Below are 23,773 nucleotides of genomic sequence, written 5' to 3' on the forward strand. Positions count from 1 at the left end.
CAGAAAAAGCAGTATGCTGAGGGAAATTCACAGTAATACCAGTCTACATTGGGAAACACAAAAAAAGTTCAAATAAACAATCCAAACACAACCCAAGAAAGTAGAAAAAAAAAAACAGTACATTGTTGAACAATGTTGGCACATTGTATGGCTGAAAATCATTATCAACTTTGTAACTATATCTCATGGTGATTCTCATATAAATTTTTAATAAGTATTTCATGTGCTCTAAACTAATTTAAATTGAGTTTACATGCAGTTATTCCCAACTAAAAAACCTACTGCCCAAAACTGGAAAATACTACAACCATTTTTACACAATAAATACCTATATGAAATTTTTTTCTTGAAAAAATTAAATGATACTACATTGGCATCAATGTAAGGAGAATGGCTATGGTAAAAAAAAATAGGAATATATAAAATATTTGTATAAACATATAAATAAAGAGAAGCCCGAGAGCAACATGTGGCTGAGCAAAGCCAGAAAGATAGTTCAAAGAGTTGGATCGCATGCTTCAGGAATCCCATAGCGTACACATGGTTCCCTAAGCATCTCCAAAAGCAACCCCCAGGACCAAAATGAAAGTATCCCCAGCACCGCCAGGCGTAGTCCAAAAAACAAAAAGTGGCTGAGCAGAACCAGAGATTTTTGCAACCACCAAAAAAAAAAAGGTTAGAGAAATGGTATTAAGCTGTATTTCTAAAAAGTAGGAAGCAGTCTACAGCAAAGGAACATAAACAAGGAACTAACATCATTTGATCGCCATCGACCATTTCTTTCCACCCTTTTATGCTGAAAGTTTGTTTTTTTTCATCATTTCATCTAAAGGTTTAAGAGATCACAGTTTTGACAGTTCCACTTGCAATCACTTAGAAAACACCAGCACAGTGTAGGGAGACAGCTCAGGGCTAGAGTGCCTGCTTTGTATGAGGACTAGGTTCAATCCCTGGCATGTCCGGGACCACAAGTACCCTGAGCATTGACTAGTGGGTCTTCCAAGCACCAGTGGTTGTGGTGGCCTTCCAAAAAAAAATAAATAAACATTAAAGAATAAAGCTCAGGCTAGGTTCAAGAGGTGAGAAAGAGTGTGGGGTGCTAGAGCACTCTGCCTTTCACCCATATCTGTTCAAACTCAAGGAAAATGGAGAAGTTCAAAACTGTTAAAAAAAAAACTTACAACTCCCTAATTCCTAACTGAGACAAAGCCAGAGTAACAGAATGATATTCAAATCAAACCTTAGATCACAGATCAGCCGAGCAGAACAGAGTCCAGAAACAAACGAATGCACGCACGGTCCATTTCAATTGACACCAAAGAGTAAATACGCAACCGCAGAGGGGATGAGAAAGGTCAAGAGATACAAACTTTCCATTTGCGATGTACCACGCGGCAACTTTAGTAAACTGCCGAGTTTCAAAACGATGTTAAATATTCATGAAGATCGGTGTTCATCGCGTCCACATGCCACTAACGCAACATTCAAAGACACTTTGAGTGTTTGGTAATCACATTTAAAATCAAAACCAGCAGAGCCTATGACAGGTCAGCAGTTCAGGTCTAGCACGATGGGATACATCTAACAAGATACATCTTGTTGGGATACATCTAAGAGGAACTCGGGAAATTCCGGATCAGCCGTGGGGCAAGAAGCTGACTGTCTCCAAGCCTGGAGGCATCTGGGTTGGCATCCAATCATTTCAACGAGGTGTGAGGTCCGGGAATGTGGATCCTAGCATCCCCGGGCGGGGGGGGGACACGAAGGTCAAGTGACTGTTGCGGCCAAACGCGGGAGGGTGGTGGGCGGACGCATCCCCGGGGGAACCGAGGGAGAAGTGAGACTCGGGGCTCCTTCTCCGGCAAGTGCAGTATCAAGTCTGTCCCTGCCCAGATCCAGCGGGTCCCGCTCTCCTCGGAGGCTCAGGAGCCCCGGGACAGCTGGGCGGTTGGCTCCGCGTGGCCCCCACGACCCCCACGGCCCCCACGCCCGCCGCCCGCACCCACCTTCTGCTGCAGGTAGCGAGTCGAGAACTCCCGGGCCCCCGAGCTGCGGGCCTTGGAGCCGGGGGCCGAGTGCAGACCCCCGAAGGCTCTCAGGGCGGGCGGGACGCGGGCGGTGGCGCCGGCCGTCAGCGAGGCGACCACCAGAACCGCCAGGGCCCCGAGCCCCATGGCTGGCGGCCGGCGGCGCGGGTGCGGGTGCGGGTGCGGGTGCGGGCGCCGGGATCCGGGGGACGCGCGCAGACCGGCCCGGCCCGGCTCGGCTCGGACCCCGCCCGCCGCCGCCAGGCTCCTCCCCGGGGAAGCCCGGGCCCGCCCCCAGCGCCGTCCTGCAGCGCGGTCGCCCCCCGGGGCTGGAGAGGCAGCTCGGTGGCCGGCGAGGTGGTCCCCCAGCACCACCCGCGTCCTGGCCGGCCGCGACCCGCACCCGCCAGCGTCCCTCGCCCCGCGCCCCCGGCCCCCGGCCTCGAAGGCTCGGGCGGCGAGCGCAGCCGGCGCGGGCAGGCGGGGATTCCCACGCACGCGCGAGCCGAGGGCCGCAGAGGAGACCACCGGGCGGCTCCCCCACCGCCCACCCGCACGGACCCGCCCTCGGGGGTCGCGCGGGTCCCGGACACTCCCGGAGCCGCCGTTCTCCCCGGCCGGGACGTCCCGCGGAGCCATCGCGTCCTTCTCAGGGTCTGCGCGCCCCTCGCCCACTGCACCCCGACTCATCGCCTCACCCCGACCCCGTCACCCAGCCCCCGCGCCCCCCATCGGGTCCCCGCCCCGCAAGACGCCGCTTCACACCTCCAGCCCCGCCCCCGGGACTTTTAAACACCCAGCGGGGCGAGCACGTGATCCCGGCGACCGGCCTTCTGATTGGCTCTGAGGCGCCCCGGCCGCGCGTCACTTCCGGCGGAAGGGGCGGCGGGAGATTCGAGCGGAAGGCGGGTGGCTGCCGGCTCGGCTGCCGGCCCGGAGGACGCGGCTCCCCGGGACCCTCGGGTGAGGAGCTCCGGGGCGGGGGTTTTCCGGGAGCCCCAGGGAGGGCCGGAGCCGCCCCCGCGAAGCCCTTCGCAGTCGGTCCCCCTCGGCCACGGGCGGGGGCTGGGAGGCGTCCGGAGCAGCGCGGACTCGGTTGGCCTGCGGGTGGGGCTCTGCCCGGGGCGCTGCCGGGGCCGCCGGTTCCCGACTGCTCGGTGGGGAGAAAGGGCTCGACTCTGTGGTGCCTCCCCCCCGCTCTTCCCGCCAGTTTAGGGTCACCTGAATCGACCTTTCAGTGTGGATGCCCCCAGAAGTGGTGCTGTTCGGGTCCCGCGATGCCAGGAATCGCCCAGACCCACCCGAAGGGCCACGCAGGTGGTGCTCCTGGGTCTGTCTCAGCGCGGTCCCCACCAACGCCCAGGGAATTGTGTGCTGGAAACCGAACTTGTTTCGTGCAAGGCAGATGATGCTTTAAACCCCCTTTACTCTCTCTGGATCTACTTGAAAGTTTTTGATATTGCACAGGTCGATTAGCATTTCGTCCCGACTGTGCGCCGGCGTGTATTCTAGCAGGGCCTGGGGCGCCTTCGTGGGGCCCAGAATTTGAACTGGATGCACCAGAGGCGAGGCAGGAAAGGACCTTGACCCCTGAACGATCTCTCAAGCCCTTAGGACTTTCTTCGGATGTCAGTCTGTTGCCTGTCAAAATGATAGTTTGATTTCTTTTCCAATTTGAACGTTTTTTTTTAATTTCTTTTTTCATACCTGATTGCTCTGGTAAGGATTTCCAAAACTACATTGAATGATGATGGAGAAAGAGAATAGCCTTGACTTGTGCCTGAGCTCAGACAGAAGGCTTTAGTTTCTCGATATTCAATATGCTATTGGCTGTGGGTTATTGTACAAGACCTTACTCTTTTGAGGTACCTTGCTTCTATTCCTGTTTTGTTTTATCATAGATAAATTTTGTCAAAAACTTTCTCTGCATCTACTAATATGAAGTTATCTTTCCTTTTCTTAATGTGGTATGCTGTATTGCCTGATTTTCATTATTAATACCTCTGTCCGTTTTTGGTGTTAAAGTCACATTGGCTTCATAGAAATTGTAGAAAGAATTCTCACTTTTTAATATTTTAAAGAGTATAAGTAGTATACGTAATAAACCTTTATTGCAGATTTGGAAGAACTCTATAGTGAACCCATCTGGACCTGGAGTTTTTTCTTAGGGAGATTTCTAATTCCTCTCTCTCTCTCTCTCTCTCTCTCTCTCTCCTCTCCTCTCCTCTCCTCTCCTCTCCTCTCCACTCCTCTCCTCTCCTCTCCTCTCCTCACTCCTCTCTGCCCCCCCCTCAATTCTGGGCCTTATGGTTTGCAATATAGATGCTGAAATATTATCAGGCATATCCCTTTATCTACTTTCGACACTCTAGATACTTCCTATCCAAAATGATCATTTCCATCTATTGTCATATTGTCTCTTTATCCTAACTGCCCTTCGTCCCCCCTCCACTCCCCCCCACCAAGTTTCCAATCATTGACAAGTTTGTGGCAAGCTTCCAACCACTGACCAGACATTATATCCCACAAATGAATGCAGTCATTCTGTATCTGGCATGGTGTTTTTACGTTTGGGTTTATTTCGATTCCACTCTCTTTGAGCCTTCTGGATCAGTGCATCTCCTCAGGTTGGGGAAATTCTCAGTTATTATTTCTTCAGCTAGCCCCTTTCCCTTATTCCTTCTAAAATTCCTGTAATTCTGAGTTTTTTCCTTCTGATATTATCAACTATATCTCTTAAATTTTTTTATTTTGTTTTCTTTTTCTATTATTATTAAAGCACTGAGAGTGACATTTATAGTTGGGTTTTTAACATGCAGTGTTCCATCACTAATCCAGCGACCTGTGTCAATTTCCCTCTGCAAGTGTTCCCAGGCTCCCTCTCCTATCCTTCCCCCGCCCCTGCCCCTCCCTGCCACCTTGATGGGCATCTTTAAGTTTGGTTATTAAAGTTTGGGTCTTGCAGTTTCATTGTTGTTGACTCTGTGGTTTGGATATTTCGCTCTTTAATTCCTTGACACCACCGATGTACCTGAATCCCCTTGACTCCTGCCACTTGCCCCTCATCTTCCCCCCTTCATCTTCACTCTATTTCTTTCCTTGTTCCTCTATTTGGGGCCAAGGATGATCTAGACATCCCCCCCCCTTTATCTTTTTGTTTGTTTGTTTTTTGTTTTTTGGGTCACACCCAGCGATGCACAGGGGTCACTCCTGGCTCATGCACTCAGGAAACTCAGGAATTACTCCCGGCAGTGCTGGGGGGACCATATGGGATGCTGGGAATCGAACCCCGGGATGGCCGCGTGCAAGGCAGATGTCCTACCCGCTGTGCTGTCATTCCAGCCCCCTAGCCATCCCCCCTTTAAACCATTGCATTTCCTAGTTACTCTAAATACTGCATGTAAGTGATATTATTCTGTGTTTTGTCTTCTTTCTCTGGCTTACTTCATTTAACACAATGTCTTCCCACTCCATCTACTCAGCAGCAAATTGCACGTTAAATTCTTTTAATCCCAGTCACCTTACTATTACCTCTTTTTTAATTGACGGAGTTGTGTATCTTGTCCTCAGGGTCACTGATTAGATTTTCCGTTTCCTCTGTTCAGTTGCTGAGACTCGGTTCTGTATTCTATAGCTCCTTCAGTTCTACCTAAATAGTTTCTTTCATTTTTCCCATCACTCTCTTCAAGCTTATATATTGTCATTCAAATTATTTTTCAGATCATTTAGCTTTGAGAGTATTGTTATTAAGTTTTATTCAGGCATTTTAGAAAGATCTGATACAATTGAAGATCTTTTTAGACTTTTTGTCACCATCCACTGATAAAACTGATTTCCTTTTTTTTTTTCTTCCATTGTTCTAGGCCTGCATATAGCTAAAGATAGAGGTTCAGGTTACCACATGCAGAGTTCCAGTGTATTCCTGTGTTGGAGGGGTAGGGTGCAGGCCACTAGTCTTGAGGACTCCCTCCCATGGGTAGAGACCCCATACCATCTACCTCCATCTTGCAAGCAGGTGCCAGCCACTTAGGTTTCTGGGGTCTGTAAGCTTTCTTAAAACAGGATTCACACATTCAGAGCTGGAGTGATAGTACAGTGGATAGGGTGCTTGACTTCCATGTGGCCAACCTGGGTTTGAGCCCTGGCCCCCCAAGCCTGCCAGAAGTAACCCTGAGCCACTCTGGCTGTGACACAGATAAATAAAATGGGATCCACACATTAGACTTCTATAATCTTCATCACCCTTTCTATATGCCATTCCATATTAAATATTTTATTTTTTTCTCCTTTATCTAACTATAAGAGTTACTCTAAAATTTTCTAAGATGATCCAATTATTCTAACTTTCTGAAAGGAAAAAAGATTACGTGTGTATATGGGCATGGGTATTTGTAGGTTGTTTATAAGATGCTTATAAGATTTATAAGATTCTTCTAAGAACTCCATAATGATCTAGCTAAAAAGTTACCTGATACTAGATAAGAGCAATTAATTACATAGTGAACTGCAAGACTGCAAGATACTGAAAGATACCGCCAGGCTTGATGATTTAAATAATAACAGCATTAATCACAGGTGTTCACCATCAGTCACCTCCAGTGGCTAGACCAGTGGTTTCTATGTTTGGACAAAATAAGTGTTGCCTGGGAACTTGTTGGAAATTGTTAGAATACCTCACAAGTTCAAGGTCCTCATGCTACACTTAATCTAAGTTTGGAACTTGGACTTAGAAATCTATATTTTATCAAACTGACTGATTTGGATGTGCAACAAAATTTGAGAATCACTTGGTAAGTATAAAAAATGGATGCAGGAATTGTACATTTCCTTTATGGTATTTACTACAATTTCAGTGAACTTTTGTGTATGATTGGTTTATTATCTTTTTCTTGTATTAGATGTGATAACTAGTTAGGGACCACGACTATTTTATCTATGGCTTATATTATTCCCAACACCACCTAGCAATACATAAAAGTTAATTGACAAGTATAGTGAGCTTTGTTAACTAGAATATGGTTTGCTGAATGTGATGGAGCTCAAAGAAATAAAATATTTTACCATCCTCCCCAGTATAGTTGAGAAAACAAATTGCTGGAGACACCACACATGAAATTTCTCCCAAGTTTATCATTAAATTTTCCTGTTTTAAGTATCTACTCATGTTTGATGCTTTGTTCATTATTCAACAAACATGAATTCGTACCACACATTAGACTGTGGGGAAACCATAGCTAGATGGCAAGTGTCATATAGGAAACATCATAAAAACAGCAATGGGAACAACTAACAGTCTTTTCTTGACTTTTTTAATCAATCACTGTGAAATAGATCCTTACAAAGCTGTCCATGATGGATTTCAGTCATACAGTATTCCAACACCCATCTTTCCACCAGTGTACATTTCCCAATACCAGTGTCCCCAGGTTCCCTCCCATCACTCCTCTCTCTGTCTCTCTCTCTCCTCTCCCCCCCCCCCCCACCTTTTGGGATTTGATACTGAAAGGTTATCAAGAATATCCCTTTACCTACTTTCAATACTCATATCTTGTCCAGCATGATAATTCCCTGCTATTATCATACTGGGAACCCACACACTTGTGATTAGTTCCAACCATTGATCAGTCCTCCTAGGCCCTGTTTTCCTTGGTCATGGATATTAGTCTGCATATATATATATATATATATATATATATATATATATACTGGAGCGATAGATAGCACAACGGGTAGGGCGTTCGCCTTACAAGCGGCCAACATGGTCGACCCGAGTTCGATTCCTCCGCCCCTCTCGGAGAGCCCAGCAAGCTACCGAGAGCATCCGATATGCCAGACACAGTAACAACAAAGTCTCCAATGGAGACGTTACTGGGCCTGCTCGAGCAAATCGACGATCAACGGGAGGGCCTTTACCTTTACCTTTTACCTTACATATTATTTTTAATACCACATATTAATGCAGTCATTCTGTATCAGTCCCTCTACCTTTGACTCATTTCACTCAGCATGATACTCGCCATGTCCATCCATTCATAGGCAGATTTCATGACTTCATTTTCCTGACGGCTGCATAGTATTCCATTGTGTAGATGTGCCATAGTTTCTTCATCCAGTCGTCTGTTCTTGGGCACTCAGGTTGTTTCCAGATTCTGGCTATGGTGAATAGTGCTGCAGTGAACATAGGAGTGCAGATGATATTTCTGCTGTGTGTTTTGGGGCTCCAGGCTATAGTCCCAGAAGTGGTATTGCTGGGTCAAATGGGAACTCCATTTCTAGTTTTTTTGAGGAATGTCCATATTCTTTTCCAAAAAGGCTGGACCAGTCGGCATTCCCACCAACAATGCAGGAGAATCCTTTTCTTCCCACATCCACACCAGCACTAGTTCTTATTCTTTTGAATGTGTGCCAGTCTCTGTAGTGTGAGGTATCTCAGTATCTCATTGTTGTTTTGATCTGTATCTCCCTGATGATTAGTGAAGAAGAGCATTTTTTCATGTATCTTTTGCCCGTTCAAATTTCTTCTTTGAGAACGTTTCTCTTCATTTCATCACCCCATTTTCTGATGGGATTGGATATTTTTTTCTTGTAGAATTCAACCAGTGCCTTGTATATCTTTGATATTAACCCCTTATTGAAGGGTGTTGGGTGAATATCCTTTCTCATTCTATAGGCTGTCTTTGTATCCTGGTTGCTGTTTCTTCTGAGATGCAGAAGCTTTATTTAAGATAGCCCATTTGTTTATCTTTGATTCCACTTGTTTGGTCAGTGGTGTTTCATCTTTGAAGATACCGTTAGCTTCAATATCGTAGAAGGTTTTGCTGATCTTTTTCTTCATTTTACCTTATGGATTCTGGTCTGATGTTGAGGTCTTTAATCCATTTTGATCTGGCTTTTGTACATGTTGTTAGAGTTCTAAGCCAGTTTTTTTCATGTAGCTGTCCAGTTTTGCCAGCACCACTTGATAGTCTTTTATTAAAAGGATATGAAAAACTTTATATCCCTCCCAGGCAATGAATGGTATGGGTTTTTACCATTTGCTTGGCTTTACCAGGTTAAAAACGTAAATAAAAATTTATTAACATTTTTTGTTTTAATTCTGAAGTTTGCCATCTTGTGGTTTTCCAGGCATACTTATTTGATCCATTAGAGGGCAATAAACCCTAAAATAAAGACGACTTAACCAACAGAAAATATTGTAGTTAGACAAAACAAGGGAATAGACAGTGTGGAATGAGGACAGACCTTTCAGCCTTGTATATTTCAAAACTGAGATTAACAAAGTGAGGGGAAAGGTGTGGAGGGAATAAAGTAGTGGCATAGGAAGAGGAGTGAAGGGTCTTCAGCATTTTTGTGGTAGTGGTGTGTAGTAACTTTGTACACCAATAACATAAGCATTGCCATTATTGTGTTCATGTTACCAAAATCATAATTTAAAAAGTAATTATAATTTAAAAAGTAATTTTAATTAAAAGCACAAATGCTTGCACAAATAATTTAGAAGATAATTTCTATATGTCTTTGTTTATGTAAGCTTTTCATTTGTTGGTGAGTTGTCTGCCCAGTTCAACACTAAACGTTTCCTCCTCTTGTTGGTTGGTGCTGCAGTGGCGAATGATGTCATATTTGGCTGTACTGCTCACTTTGGATATAGTGCTAGCCAGAGCATACATACTCCATCACAATGCTTGCTCACTCTGGCAATATGTCAGGAGCTACACACTTCTTCTGGCATCAGGGATCACAGTCGGCAGTGCTGGGATGGAGCTCAGCGTATGGAGCAGTGCCAGGCGTCTAATACACAGATCCAGGCTGCGGTGGTCTGCAACTGAGTTATCACCAGGGCCCCTCGGCAGTAAATGTTTCTTAGGACAGAAAATGTCTTATTTTTGTTTCCCCACAATACATAGCATGGTATCCTAAATGCCAATGGTTTAATTCATTCCTGAAAACTTTGATCTAATAACAGTTGTGTAAAGAATAGCACTTGATGGATGACCATATAATTGTAGGATATAAAACTGTCCGTTTAGAGCCCAAAGACTGCTCACAGTATGACCATATGAAGGAGAAAAGAGTTGAGGATAAGCTGCAAATAATTAAAAGTTCAATAAGGTGCTATGTAATGTCCACTGTCGGGTATTCACAACAGTATTTTATAATTTGGTAAAAGTATGTATATTTGATGGTATGTGGGCAAAGCTAGTTTAGGATACACAAAGTTAATAGCAGGAGTCAGATTGACAAATTTTTAAAAGTGACACTGGGATTATAACCAGGCTCTCCTAGGATCTTACCATGGTTCCTCAAAACATATGGGTATGTCAAACGGATTAATACTGTATGCTCAGGGCGGGAGCGATAGTAATAGCAGGGTGAGCATTTGCCTTGCACGTGGCTGACCAGGGTTCAATCCCCAGTATCTCATATGGTCCCCCAAGGACTGCAGGAGTGGTTTCTGAGTGCAGAGCCAGAAGTAAGAGAAATACCTGAGAAATACCAGGTGTGACCCAAAAAGCAAAAAAAAAAAATAATTTAATAAATTAAAGGAGTAAGCCTTGATTTTGCAATATAGACAGTGATAATAAGTAGGGTCACCTAATCTGGGTTGTTTCCTAGTGAATTATCTTTTTGAAATGACTTTTTTAACTTAATTATGGTTAACAAAGTTATTAATAGCTGAGCTTTAGATATGTAATGTTTTAGCAGCATTCCCACCACATTGTCAACTTCCGTCACCAGTGTTCTCAAGTTCTCTCCAATCCACATTCCCCACCCCATCCCCCAAAAGCCTGCCACCTTTTTTGACACTTTTTTTTGCTGTTTGTAGTTTGATTTGGGCTGGGGCGATAGCACAGCGGTAGGGCGTTTGCCTTGCACACAGCTAGCCCGGCCAAGCTGGGTTCGATTCCTCCGCCCGTCTCGGAGAGCCTGACAAGCTACCCAGAGTATCTCACCCACACGGCACAGCCTGGCAAGCTCCCCGTGACGTATTCAATATGCCAAACACAGTAACAAGGAGTCTCAAAATGGAGATGTTACTGGGCCAGCTCGAGCAAATCGATGAACAACGGGAAGACAGTGTGACAGTTTGATTAGCATGTTTTCATTGTTAACTCTGTGGTTTGGATCCATGTTTATCCCACTCCCCCACATTGCTGGTGTACCTGATTACTTCCCTTTTTCATCATCCTCAGCCCCTCTCCCCAAAAGTGCCTTAAGGAAAAATAAACAACGGCCTTGAGGTGAACATACATTCTAGACATGGAAGAGTAGGAAACTTGTGATGGGGGCCTTTGGGGGAGGGGAGAGAACACACAACTCAGTATTATTATTATGTTCCCATTAGCATAAATCGCAGGCATATAAAAAGCAAGGAAGAGAACTGAGAGAAAGAACATTGGGGAGAATAAAAACCAGCAAAATAAGACGGACAAGAGCTGGAGAGAGAGTGCAGTGAGTAGGGTGCTTACCTTGCAAGCAGCGGACTGAGGTTCAATTTCTAGCAAACCAGATGATCCCCCAAGCCTTATTAGGAATGATCCCTGGGTGCAAAGCCAGGAGTAAGCCTTGAGCATTGCCAGGTGTGGTCCAAAAACCAAATAGAAAAGAAAATCAACAAAGACAACTGGTGAGACTGTAGAAGTATAATAATATAGGCTGTAGATCAGCCTATATTAACAAAAAACATCCCCTTTTAGTAAAGAATTGCTTTGGGAGCAGGGAAGTGCATTAAATCAAAAAGGAAAAATTCCACTTATATGGTAAATAACTACTCTTATAAACTTGTTCTTCAATTAGAGGATTTGGCAGTTTTTTAATGAATATTTATTGAGAACTTTAATGTGTTCTAAGCACTGGAAGACATAGTATAACTTAAGATTGACCAGTCTTTTTATAAAAATGCTAGACTAGTAGGAATAGAATAGAATAAACAAAAAAATAAGCAAATGAATATGTAAAATGACATATATATGTGTATATATATGTATATATATATATATATATATATATATATCTCACAAGCTTATTCAGTACCATGCTGGAATAAAATGGGTGATTTCCTAGAAACTAAAAAGACGGGAAGGGGCCCAGAGAAATACTCCAGCAGGTGGGTGTTTGCCCTGCGTGCAGCAGATCTGGGTTCAATCCCTAGCATCCGATATGGTCCCCTGCCCCTGTCAGGCATGATTTCTTGAGTGCAGAGCCAGCAGTATCTCCTGAGCATGGCTGGGTGTGGCCCAAAAGCCTAGAATAAATAAATAACGGGAGGAAATGTCAACTTGAGATAGAGCAGGTGAGGATGAACCAGCTGTCTGAAGAATAAAGATAAAGAGATAAAGATTTAGATAAAGGGACAAGTGAACATAAAAGCCTCAGTAGAAATCAGTGGGTATGTCTGAGGTGGAAAGAAGACTAGGATGCGTTGAAGGACAGGAGAGCAGTATAAAATGCGTTCAGAAAGGTGGAACCAGATGACCCAAGACATTGTATGGAATGGAAGCTGAATTCTGTTAAGGTTTTTAAGACGACCAGAGCAGCATTCTCAGGACCTAACTTGGCCTGTTTTCTCTTCCTTAGCTCACAGATGTTTTTGTACACTGCCATATTATACCCTACATCAAACTGCATTTCACAGATACCTTTGCTGACATACATTCCATCAGTCACTGCATTAGCAAAGAGCTTGAAGTTAGCACTAGTAATGGTTTTCTTTTTCCTTTCTGCCTTCTTCCCCTTGTGTACTCAGTCACATACCCTTTCTTGTCTTTAGACATTGCCATGTGGGTTAAGATGACAATCAAATTAAATAATATGTACTTGCTTTGCAGCTGGAATAGAGCAGGGATCATCAAGTAAATGATGGTTCAAGGGATCGCTCGGGATGTAAGATGTGTGCTGAAAGTAGATAAAGGACCAAACATGGTAGTCACTCAGTATCTCTATTGCAAACCATAGTGCCCAAAAGTAGAGCGTATGAGGGAAATTGTCTGCCATAGAGACATAGGGAGGGGTGGGATGTGGGGGGATACTGGGGACATTGGTGGTGGAGAATGTGCACTGGTGGAGGGATGGGTGTTCAATCATTGTATGACTGAAACCAAAAATGAAAGCTTTGAAGTGTATCTCACGGTGATTCAATGAAGTAAATAATAAATAAAATATATATGTACTTGCTTTGGGTGCAGCTCTACTGGTTATGTATACATAAGAGTCCCAGAACAATTAATAGTTAGGCATGATCAGTTGTTTTTCTTCTGTGCTCACTTTAAGAATGGATCAGTGACATAGATACATCTTTCATTCTGCATGTCACTTTACCTCCTTTCAGTTCCTGGTCTTTGTCCAGAGTGACCACTTCTCTTTATCATTGTCATAGCTGTCCTTCCATAACCTCTCCCACTTCCCCTCCCCCCAGTGGCAAGCTTCCTACTAAGGACCAGTTTTCTTGCTCATTTCTATTGCCTTCGGGTTTTAGTTGTCCCCCTACTGTTTCTTTATATCACACATATGAGTGAGATAGTTTTGTGTCTCCCTCTCCCGATTCATTTCACTCAGCATGATACTCTGCACATCCATCATGAAACAGCAAATTTCATTTTTTGCTGACTTTTTCCTATGACCAAAATTTCAGGTTTCTTAATACACTGTCACTATAACAAACAGGCATCCCTTAACTTTATAAAGGAGATAGTTTTCTTAAGAAATCGGTTATATATGTGCAATTAAAGATTTACCATTTATCCCATTGACTGTTTTGTTTTATAGGCCGCAGTGTGAACACATGAGCAGAAGAAGAAAGTTTATTCTTGCCTCAGTTCTTGCTCTCCAAAATTCAAGTTTTATATATCCTTCATGTCAGAAATGCCTCTCTCGGATAATCCTAGTCTCCAACAGGTAAAAGTAAAACATATATACATTAGAGAATCCACTAAGCACTATACACTATAGATTTTCTAAAATTCAAAGACAAGTTAGGTAGGACTAAATTTCCCATACTAAGTTATATCTCTCATTGATTTTATTTTTGTAACTCCTTTTCTTTTTTTAAAAATTTTGTGGTGCTAGAGATATTATAACAGAATTGACTAATTACTTGAGCGACATTTCCAAATTAACAGTGCTTTGAAGAGAACTTATAGAACTTAGGGGCCAGAGAGATAGTATAGTGGGCAGGCCTTGCACATTACCAAATTGCTTTGGATCCCTGAGGCTGCCAGGAGTGATCCCTTAGTGCGGAACCAGGAATAGCCCCTGATCGCAGCAGGATGTAGCCCAAAAGTAAAAAGATTTAAAAAAAAAAAAATCCTAGGGACCAAAGACATAATACAAGGATCAAGATGGTTGCTTTGCCTATGGCCCACCCTGTTTCAAGCCAAAGCACTACATATAATTCCCTGATCACTGCCAGGAGCAACCCTGATTACAGAGTTCTTATATATCATCAGGTGTGGCCCAGAAACCATATTCCTCCAAAAATAACAGCCCATTTCTGGGATATACTTGAAAGTGGTATGGGAGTTGTTTAGTTTTTTTTATTATTTTATTGAATCACAGTGATACGTACAGTTACAAAGTTGTTCATGATTGGGTTTCAGTCATAATGTTCCAATACCTGTCCCTTTACCAGTGCACATTTCCCAGGACCAGTGTCCCCAGGTTCCTTCCCACCCTCTTCCTCTGTGGCAGGCACTATTCATTCTCTCTCTCTCTCCCTCTCTCTCCCTCTCTCTCTCTCTCTCTCTCTCTCTCTCTCTTCTTCCCTCCCCGTCTCCCTCTGACTTTTGTGCTTTGTGTTAGAAAGAGGTCTTAGTTCTTATTTTTGCCTGTAGCTTCCCAGTTTTTCCAGAACTACTTGTTGAAGAGGCTTTTCTTGCTCCTTTATCAAAGATTGACTGATTATATATTTAGGGATCGATGTCAGGATATTAAACTCTTTTCCATTGATCTGTGGGTCTGCCTTTATTCCAATGCCATGCTGTTTTAATTACTACCACTTTTTAGTACAATTTGAAGCTGGGGAAAATGATGCCCCATCTTATTTTTCCCAAGGATTGTTATATGTTATAGCTATCCATAGGGGTGAGGCAGGTGTGTGTGTGTGTGGGGGGGGGGGGGAGCGGTTATTGTTCATATGAATTTCAGGAGTGTTTATCTGTTTCTTTGAAAAATGCCATATGTATCCTTATATTGAATCTGTATAATGCTCTGGGAAGAATTGCCATTTTGACAGTGTTAATACTCCCTGTCCATGAGAAGGGGGTGTAGCCCCATTTCCTCATGTCCTGAATTTTTAGTATGTAGGACTAACCATTGCCCAAGCTTCTTGGGAGCGTGGATTTCAGGCTCCCCCTAGTGGCTCTACAGCAGCAACCAAATGTACAACTTTTATGGCCGCTGCTTTTTGGTTTGGTTTGGAGGGTTATTTTTGTTTGGTTTGGTTAGGAGGCCACACCCAGCGATGCTCAGGGCTTACTCCTGGCTCTGTGCTCAGATATCGCTTCTGGCAGGTCTCAGTGAACCAAATGGGATGCCAGTGTTTGAACTCATGCCTTCAAAATCAGCTCCTTACTCACTCTGCGGTCTCTCTGGCCCCAACTATGACCATCTCTGTTTGCTTTTTGCCACTCCTTAAGCTTGATCTTTAGCAATACGAAGGAAAAAAAGTCTTGGGATAAGCCAACATTTTAAGTGGCCAGCCTGCTAAATTAGGAACATAAAAGATGGATATTAGAATTAGGACACATTACAAACAGCTGGAAAGGAAGAAAATGATAAGTCGCAATGACTGCAATTAGATGTGCAATTATGAAGGAAATGGATTTGGCAGGATCTGGTACTAGATCACTTTTGTTTACTTTTATCCTCATTGAATTTTAATTAACAGAGATTTAAGGGTTCTAGTAACTATCCCAAGACCTGACAGCTACAGGACAGTGGAGTTATACTTGACTTGTAGCTTTTAACAAAAAGCTTTTGGCCATAGTTAAAGTTATATTGTTGAGAACACTGCATAGACATTAAATTCCAGAACTTCTGATGGTATGGTGCTAACCTTTTCGTATTTACTGGCCCCTAGCCCTAGTCTGTTTTATACCTCCAGGTGTTAATGGTGACCTTCCTACCCCACAGAATTACAGGCATTTGCCTTCATTTTCTCCCACGGTGCAGAATTTAAACTCCAATCATAATGTCATGAATATGTTATTTAATTTAAATCAGTAAAGGCCGCGTTTTGGATAAAAAAATTCAAGATGTTGGTCCAAAATAGTTTTAGGATATGTTTATGAAAATACTTGCACACAAATACTTGCACACTATATGAAAAAATAGTCGACATTTTTATAACTTTTTCCCTTTTTTTTTTCAGGTCTAATTGTCTAAAATGTGGCTCTACTGGTGAAATTGAAAATGTCAGGTATAGATATAAACTTCCCTTAAAAGTTGCAGAATCAAACAGATTATTTGCCATTACTGTATTTGGAAGCTGCTTAGACACATTTTTTGGTCTTACAGCTACTGGTTTGCATAGGTAAGAATATTTAAAGCATTCTTTCTCCTAACTATTGCCCTGGCGTATCAGTAGAATTTGAAGTTGCATGTTTTGTTTTGTTGTCAGTTTTTATTGGATCACTATGAATTACAAAGTAGTAAAATTATTCATGGTTTCAGCTTGACAATGTTTCAACACCAGTTTCTTCACTAATGTCCTCTTTACTCCACCAGTGTCCTTAGTTTCCTTCTCACTCCTCAGCCTGCCTCTATGACAGGCAGTTGTTTTTTTTCTTTCTTTTCCCTGTAAGAAGCCATTTGAGGGAATATTCGCCCATTAGAAATCCACCTTTTCACACTTAACACTTATTTTTGTTTTCCTCAGTGGTGGAAAACCCGAGTGCACAAAATGCTAGTTCCTACGCTTTTTTTTTTTTTTCTCTTTGTGCCACTCAAAAGGTTCTGGCTACATTTTCAGATTTACTGTAGCTTTAACTTTTACTGCAAGTTAAAATTTCGTAATTTATCTGTTCATGTTTTTCTTTTTAATCAAGTTACCTACAGGACTCTGATGGAATTCCAGAAACTCTGAACAGTACTGCAGTTCAGAACCTGCTGACTAAAGCAGTTGAAGCATCCTTCGTTGGACGAAGTTTTATTTTTGGAGTGACGGTAATTGAGATTAGTTTTCTCTTTAGAATTCTGTTAGCACTGCCATAGTAATTTGATACAATGCTTATATTTGAATTTCTAAATAGGTTATTTAGAAGTCATAACTGTGTACCGCATAAGCACTTTAAACTGTAAACATTGGTTTTAGGTGATCTGTTGTCACACTGTGTGTGACAACTTCCTCTTAAATGCCAGAACAGCCTAGTGCAAATGCTTTCAAAACTTAGAAAATCTAAGTTGATCATAATTCAGAAGTACTAGGTTTTGATATTTGCTGTTTTATGTTACTCTCCAAACTTTGTTTAGATTGTATTGTAAACTATCTATCAGGTCGGTTTTCAGGGTCTGGAGCGACAGTACATTGGGTAAGGTCCTTACCTTGTACACACCTGAGCCAGGTTCAGTCCCCAGCACCTGAGTTCACCAGGAATGAACCCTGAGTGCAGAGCCCAGAGTAAGCCCTGAACACAGCTGGGTATGGCCCAAAAACAAACTACGGTAATAACCACAAAGCCCTCTAGATCTTCAGTTTTTATCCTCTATAAAAAAAAGAGTGAAAGAGCTACCCTTTAAGGCCATGTAGTGATTAGAACTCTAAGAACAGGAAGGACAGTCTTAATCAGAAAAGTGACTTGCCAGTCACAGGAGTCTTTAATGCAGTGCCTCTGAAGCATTTGTCTCAGTAACACTGAAGAGAGTGTATAGAAACTCTTATCTATCTAAACAGACCTGATATGTACTAGAAAGAGGATTTTCAAAGGGGGAATATAGCTCTCTACAAGAGAAAAAACTCAAAGGGAAGGTGAAATCAGAAGCCATAGACTTTTGCTTTATTAAAATATTTGACTGTTTTCTTTATTTAGACATGCCCTTAAATTCATTCCCTTAAAACTTATGGTGGAGGGAGGGGGGATGAGAAATATGATAGCTGCCATTTATTCAGCAGTAGGTATTTGCTAATATTGCTGTTTTCCAAATTTTAGTACTAATGCAATAATCTTTCAATTTTATCTTTATTTTTAAAATAAGAAAACTATAACTTAGAAATTTTCTAAAGTCCCAACACTAGTAAATGCTATTGGAACCAGAACTTGAGGACAAGTGTCTATTCTACGGATTATATCTCGTACTATTGCCACTATAGGAATTTGTGCTACTACAAAAGTTTGCTACTGCAGGAATTGAAGTAATGAGAATTGGACTATAATTTTACATGTTTTCTTTTTTCCTCTCTCTGTTTCACATTTCAGTCAGAGGCTAAGAAAATTATCCATTAAATCTATTTTAACTTCTTTTACAGAATTTTAAAAACCATTATGGGCACAGTTCAGACGCCAGTAACTTCAGAAAGCAGTTCTTTGACCAAAATAAAGAAGTTAGAGAGCTTGTAGCTTGCCAGATTCTTCTTCCAGACCCAGGAGTTCAAGGTTTCACTGTCTTTGACTACTTTTGTCAACTTTTGGATTTCAAAAAGCATCGTTGTGATTCTCAGGCATGTAATAGCTACCTCCTTGCTTTAGAACACTCAGATAGTGATCTCAGCAACATAGATGGCTCTGACAAAAGTTCTTGTCTTTCTGGGTACCATAGTAGAAAGGTATTTTCAAGATCCTGGCAGCTCTCACTGGAACTCATTTCCGTTAATTCACAACCTGCAGATAATGATGATGATGATGAAGAAGAAGAAGAAAAGGAAGGTTTTCTGGCTTCTGAACCATGCAAGGCTATTGGAACTCATCACAAGCACAAAATGTGTCCCTCCTTGGCAAAGGTCACTAATTCCGATAGCTACTCTAGTGCCATTCAGGGCTCTTGGAGCTTTATTTCATATATGGATAAGAAGGGTTTAACACAAAAGTTGGACGAAGCACTGGACTTACAGTCTGTTCAGCCAAGTGCAGTTCAAAGCTGTCATGAAATTGAAGTTAATAATTCTCAGTTGTTTCCTTTGAAAATACAAGAGTGCCCAGAGACAAGAAACACAAAATCCTTCCACGATGCACGCGATATTAAAATTAGATATTCCCCACTTGAGCGAACAGCTCACCAGCATCATGATGTAGATATCCACCTTAGTTTTCAGGGGAGATCTAGCTGTTGTACACCTTCATCGTTCAGACTAGAAGAGAAAGCTCATGGTTCCCAGAACTGTGACTCTGAAATTTGGGATGAACTGCCGTTCTCTGAAAGCCTAAACAAGTTTCTGGCAGCTGTTGAAAGTGAGATTGCCACTTCTCAACCTGATGCCAAAAGTGGGAATTGTAACCTAGACAGTGACACTGATAAATTACATGCACACTATAGCAGATCATCTGTGACTCCCAAAAACACAAGAGCCTTGCGTACACCACCTGTCTCTTTAAGGTTGTCGCAAGCAACAGTCAAAGCAAGTTCTAGCAAAGACAACAACCTTTCTTACTGTGAAGCAAATCCAAGTCCTAGTATACAAATGGACTCACCACGAGATAACACAGCTGAGATTGTCTCTAAAAGTAGTATTAGAAGAGATATATCCAACTGTTTTTTACCAAATCCTTATCTGTCAGCTGCGTTTTCATCTTCAGAAGATTTAAGGACAAGAAATACTCCTAAATATATCAAAATTCCACCACATAGACCTGAAATTTCACATATGCACAGTACTTCAGAGAATGACCACACTTCTCTCAATATTCGATACTTTAATGAACCTGGAGAAATATCACATTTAGAAATGAGTGAGAACTTGGCAACTTTTCACTCTAAGAGATATAGTGATGTTTCTGACCTTTGCGACTTAAAGAGGCTAAAGAATCAAGGTAATAATTTTACAATTTGCAGAAAACTTACGTATCCTTTAGAAGATCTTTGCAGTAGTTCGAATAGGTGTACAAATACCTTGAAGGAAATGCCTTGTGAACATATCAGCACTAACTTAACACAGAACTGTTCTGGTCATGAAGGTAGCTACAATGCTTCTGCTGACCTCTTTGATGATAATAACAAAGAAATAGACATGGCAACAGAAATCACAAAACAATCACAGGATACTTTATTGCAGTGGGGAACTTCTTTGTCAGAGAGTCCTCATATGGAATCTGAATTTTCACCGAAACCACTTTCTGAAAATTTCAGTCAATCTTCACAAAAATCCTTGGAAAACAAGTCTGCCTCTTTGTACTCAAGAACATGCTTTTCTCCCCCTTACTTTCATTCAGATTCAGAATATGAATTTGAAGATAGTCAAGATTTTGTTCCATGTTCACAGTCTACTCCACTTGCAGGATTCCACCGAACAAGAATTCAAGGAATGAAAGGAACTTCCAAAATACTACCTAATTTTTTTACAGGTCTTGATACTAACTATAGAAAAACAAATATTTCCTCCCAAAATTACATGCAGCAGGCCATCCCTAGCTGTCCAGAAGCTATTTTAACACTCAAGCAGAAATCCGAAAGTTCTCTTACACAACCAGAGGTTTCCAACAACTGCCCTATTACTGGGTGTCTTGAAACTGACATTGATGAATGTGTTCCTCCTTCCACAAAAAAAGTATTTCCTTCAGAAATGTTTGGATTCCAAGTCTTGGGTAAGAGATGTCTTACTTCCTGTCATTCTAATCAAAAAGAGTTACCAATGAAGAAACTAAAATATGTCAAACAAAGAACTAAAAAGTGTTTAATTAAGAGGGAGTTAAGTTTAAAGACTGTAACTAAAGCACTGGTTACCAAACAGAAGACGCATATCAGAACAAGGGCGGGCGGGATTTCCAGGGAGTCAGTTTTGGGGCATGATGCTTGTTTAGAAGTCAGCCGTTATCTTCCATGTTCAGAAAAGTGGCTTCTTCCAGTTCCTGAAACGAACAGTGCTTGGTCTCCTGAATTATTTTAATGAGAAATCACCTGAATCTAATTACTAACTTGTAAAGGTAAATCAGTTTGAAAACTTTTTCCAGTGCTATGGAAAGCATTCTTTGCCCCTTTTTTAGCAAGAATAAGAGTAGAAAAGCGGTTCTGTTGCACCTTTTAAGATGACGTAAAGCCTTGTTTTTCCCTGTGTTATTCTGTTACAGTTTGGCACTTTATCTTACATTGTTGAAGAATGTACTTTAATATATATTTTGCTTGTGAAAAATATTTGTTAAATTTACATGTACATTTCAGAATAAAGCTTTTGTAAACCAAAACTTAGTCTTGTTTAGTTCATTTTGGTTTTGGTATCATACCTGGCAGCAGTGCCAGTGCTCAGGGCTTACTACTGGCTCTGTTCAGAGATCACTTCTAGCAGTGCTCAAAGCACCCTATGTGATCACAGGGATAGAACTGGAGTCAACTGCATGCCTGGCAAGCACCGTACTATATCTCTGGCCCCAAAATCTAGCTTAATTGATAGCTAAAATCAGAAAATATCTGCCAATGTTAGGCCAGCTGCTGTGGTACATGCACCTTATATTACAAAAACGCCTCATGCCTTATGTAATTTTTTAAAAGATGTAGTGACATGGATTTTTATATATGAATTTTAAAACCTAGCTACAATGAAGCTACTGCTACCTTGTATCACACAAAAAGTAAGTTATAAATTATTTCACCAGAATGTTTACCAAGGAAACATTAGACATAGACTCCTAACTTTATCTAAAAGAAAAATCTCATGCTCATGATTTTCTGCATCAGTATTATTCATTTTGTTTTTCTTAAAATTATGATAATCACACATGTGTACATTATACACACACGAACCAATTTGATGACTGATTAGCACATATACCAGAATACTATGTGATATTGTGGTCAAGCTGATTTTCTTTTAGTTGTTAATCTAAACCTTTTTTTGTTTGGTTTAGCCTGGAGGCTACACCAGTGGGTGTTCAGGGTTTACTCCTGTTTCAGGGATCACTTCTGGCATGCCTGGGATATAAAAAAAAGATAACAACCTCAAGAAATTCATTCTCAAAATAATTCATTCTTACAATTGATGTTACTTAGGAAATGAGTAGGGCGGTACTGGAAAGAGAAGATAGATCAGCTCTCTGAAGTTCATATACACTAATTTACATACATGATATGACTGATTATCCACTGGACCTTATTTGCATAAGGTCAGCAGACATTTTATATATCTATATAAGGGCATGTGCAGCCTGGTGGTCCCACAGTCATCCCATGTCCTCATTTGCATATGAAACACAATTGGTTATTCCAACAAATCATCTTTTTGTTGTTGTTCAGAATTTTTTTTTATTAGTGAAACACCATGAGGTACAGTTATAGACTTACAAATTTTTGTGCTTGGGTTTCAGTTATACAATGATCAAGTACCCATCCCTCCACCAGTGCCCATTTTCCACCACCACGGGTCCCAGTATCCCTCCCACCCCCACCCCCCCCATCCCACCCTATCTCTGTGGCAGGGCATTCCCTTTTGTTCTCTCTCCTTTTGGGTTTTGTGGTTTGCAAGAGAGGCATTGAGTGGCAGTCATGTTTGGTCTATAGTCTACTTTCCGCATGGTTCTCCCATCCTGGAAGGATCCTCCCAACACCCTTTATTTGGTGCTCCCTTCTCTATCTGAGCTCCCTTTTCCCCTAGCACGTGTGGCTGGCCTCCAAGCCATGGAGCAAAATTCCTGGTACTAATCTCGGCCATTCTTGGGTGTTAGTCTCCTATTTTGTTACTTTATGTTCCCCAGACGAATGTGTCTATCCCTCTCTTTCTGACTCATTTCGCTTAACATGATACTTTCCGTACCACTTCCAACAAATCATCTTATAGGGTGTAACCAATCAGCAGAAACGACGAAAAGGTAGGAATCCATAATGTATCTAAGGACAGATCACTGTATAGAAAGGCCCTCTTCTCTACCTGTTTCCAACCTTGCTACCTGCCTTCCTGACAGACTTCCCAATCTCCTCCAAATGCCAGAGGTTGACATCCAAAAGTACATCACCTTCTGTTTTTTTATAGCTTCAGAACTTGTAACCGAATCCATTAGACATCAATCCTTTGAGGACAAGGGAGCTCCAAGTGGTGCTGAGGAGATCTGAGATCCCCTCACGGTGATTCTTGGTCAACTTTCCAGAGACTGAGCGTACAGTACTGCTGGGGCCCTCTGGTATTAGGAATCACCCCAGGCCACTCTGGCAGTGCTAGGTACCTCCAGGGCTACAGCCAGAAGTGTTTAAGGAACTGAATGGTGCAGGGTATGGAACTAGCACCAGCCAGTAGGCAGGATGTATGCTTCAACCTCTGTACTAACCCTAGTCTCTCAATCCATTTCTCAGTAATTTTTGTTTCTGTGGCTAAATAATTCATTTCATTTCGGAGGAGGTATTGTTTGGGGCTTTCACCCCCCACCCTTTGGTTTTCATTTGGCAGTCTGGTTCTCTCACTACCATTTTTTTTAATTTAAAAAAAACTGATTTACAAAGTTGTTGATAGTTGAGTTTTAGGCATATAATATTTGAATACCAGTCCCACCACCAGCGTCAGCTTCCCTCCATTAGTGTTCCCATAATTCCCTCTCCACGCTCAACCCCCAGCCCATGCCCTACTGTCCACTTGACAAGCCCATTATAAAGTTCCTGTGGTTTCAACTTGGATCTCA

At 42.0% G+C, this 23,773-nt stretch overlaps 2 protein-coding genes across 4 annotated transcripts in view; one reads left to right on the forward strand and one right to left on the reverse strand.

Annotated features, from left to right (window-relative positions):
• Positions 1-2,138, reverse strand: part of PRCP (prolylcarboxypeptidase) — an 84,428-nt gene extending 82,290 nt beyond the window's left edge. The window contains exon 1 of one of the 2 annotated variants that reach the window (XM_056116180.1): positions 2,007-2,138. The gene's annotated coding sequence lies outside the window, so the exon portion shown is untranslated. The remainder of the gene's footprint in view (positions 1-2,006) is intronic. The other variant, XM_056116181.1, reaches the window with a different exon arrangement.
• Positions 1,579-21,349, forward strand: DDIAS (DNA damage induced apoptosis suppressor). Of its 2 annotated transcripts, none has more exons than XM_056116178.1 (5): positions 1,579-1,710; positions 13,794-13,922; positions 16,396-16,557; positions 17,072-17,189; positions 18,490-21,349. In XM_056116178.1, exons 2-5 carry the CDS (start codon positions 13,810-13,812, stop codon positions 21,058-21,060), a joined length of 2,964 nt encoding a protein of 987 aa, XP_055972153.1. In that variant the 5' UTR covers positions 1,579-1,710; positions 13,794-13,809; the 3' UTR covers positions 21,061-21,349. The 2 variants fall into 2 exon arrangements, with proteins under 2 accessions (XP_055972153.1, XP_055972154.1); XM_056116179.1 differs by having other exon boundaries at positions 1,710-1,717.
• Positions 21,350-23,773: the final 2,424 nt, after the last annotated feature.

This window comes from Sorex fumeus, unplaced genomic scaffold (assembly GCF_029834395.1).
Source record: "Sorex fumeus unplaced genomic scaffold, SorFum_2.1 ptg000030l, whole genome shotgun sequence".
NCBI lineage: Eukaryota > Metazoa > Chordata > Mammalia > Eulipotyphla > Soricidae > Sorex > Sorex fumeus.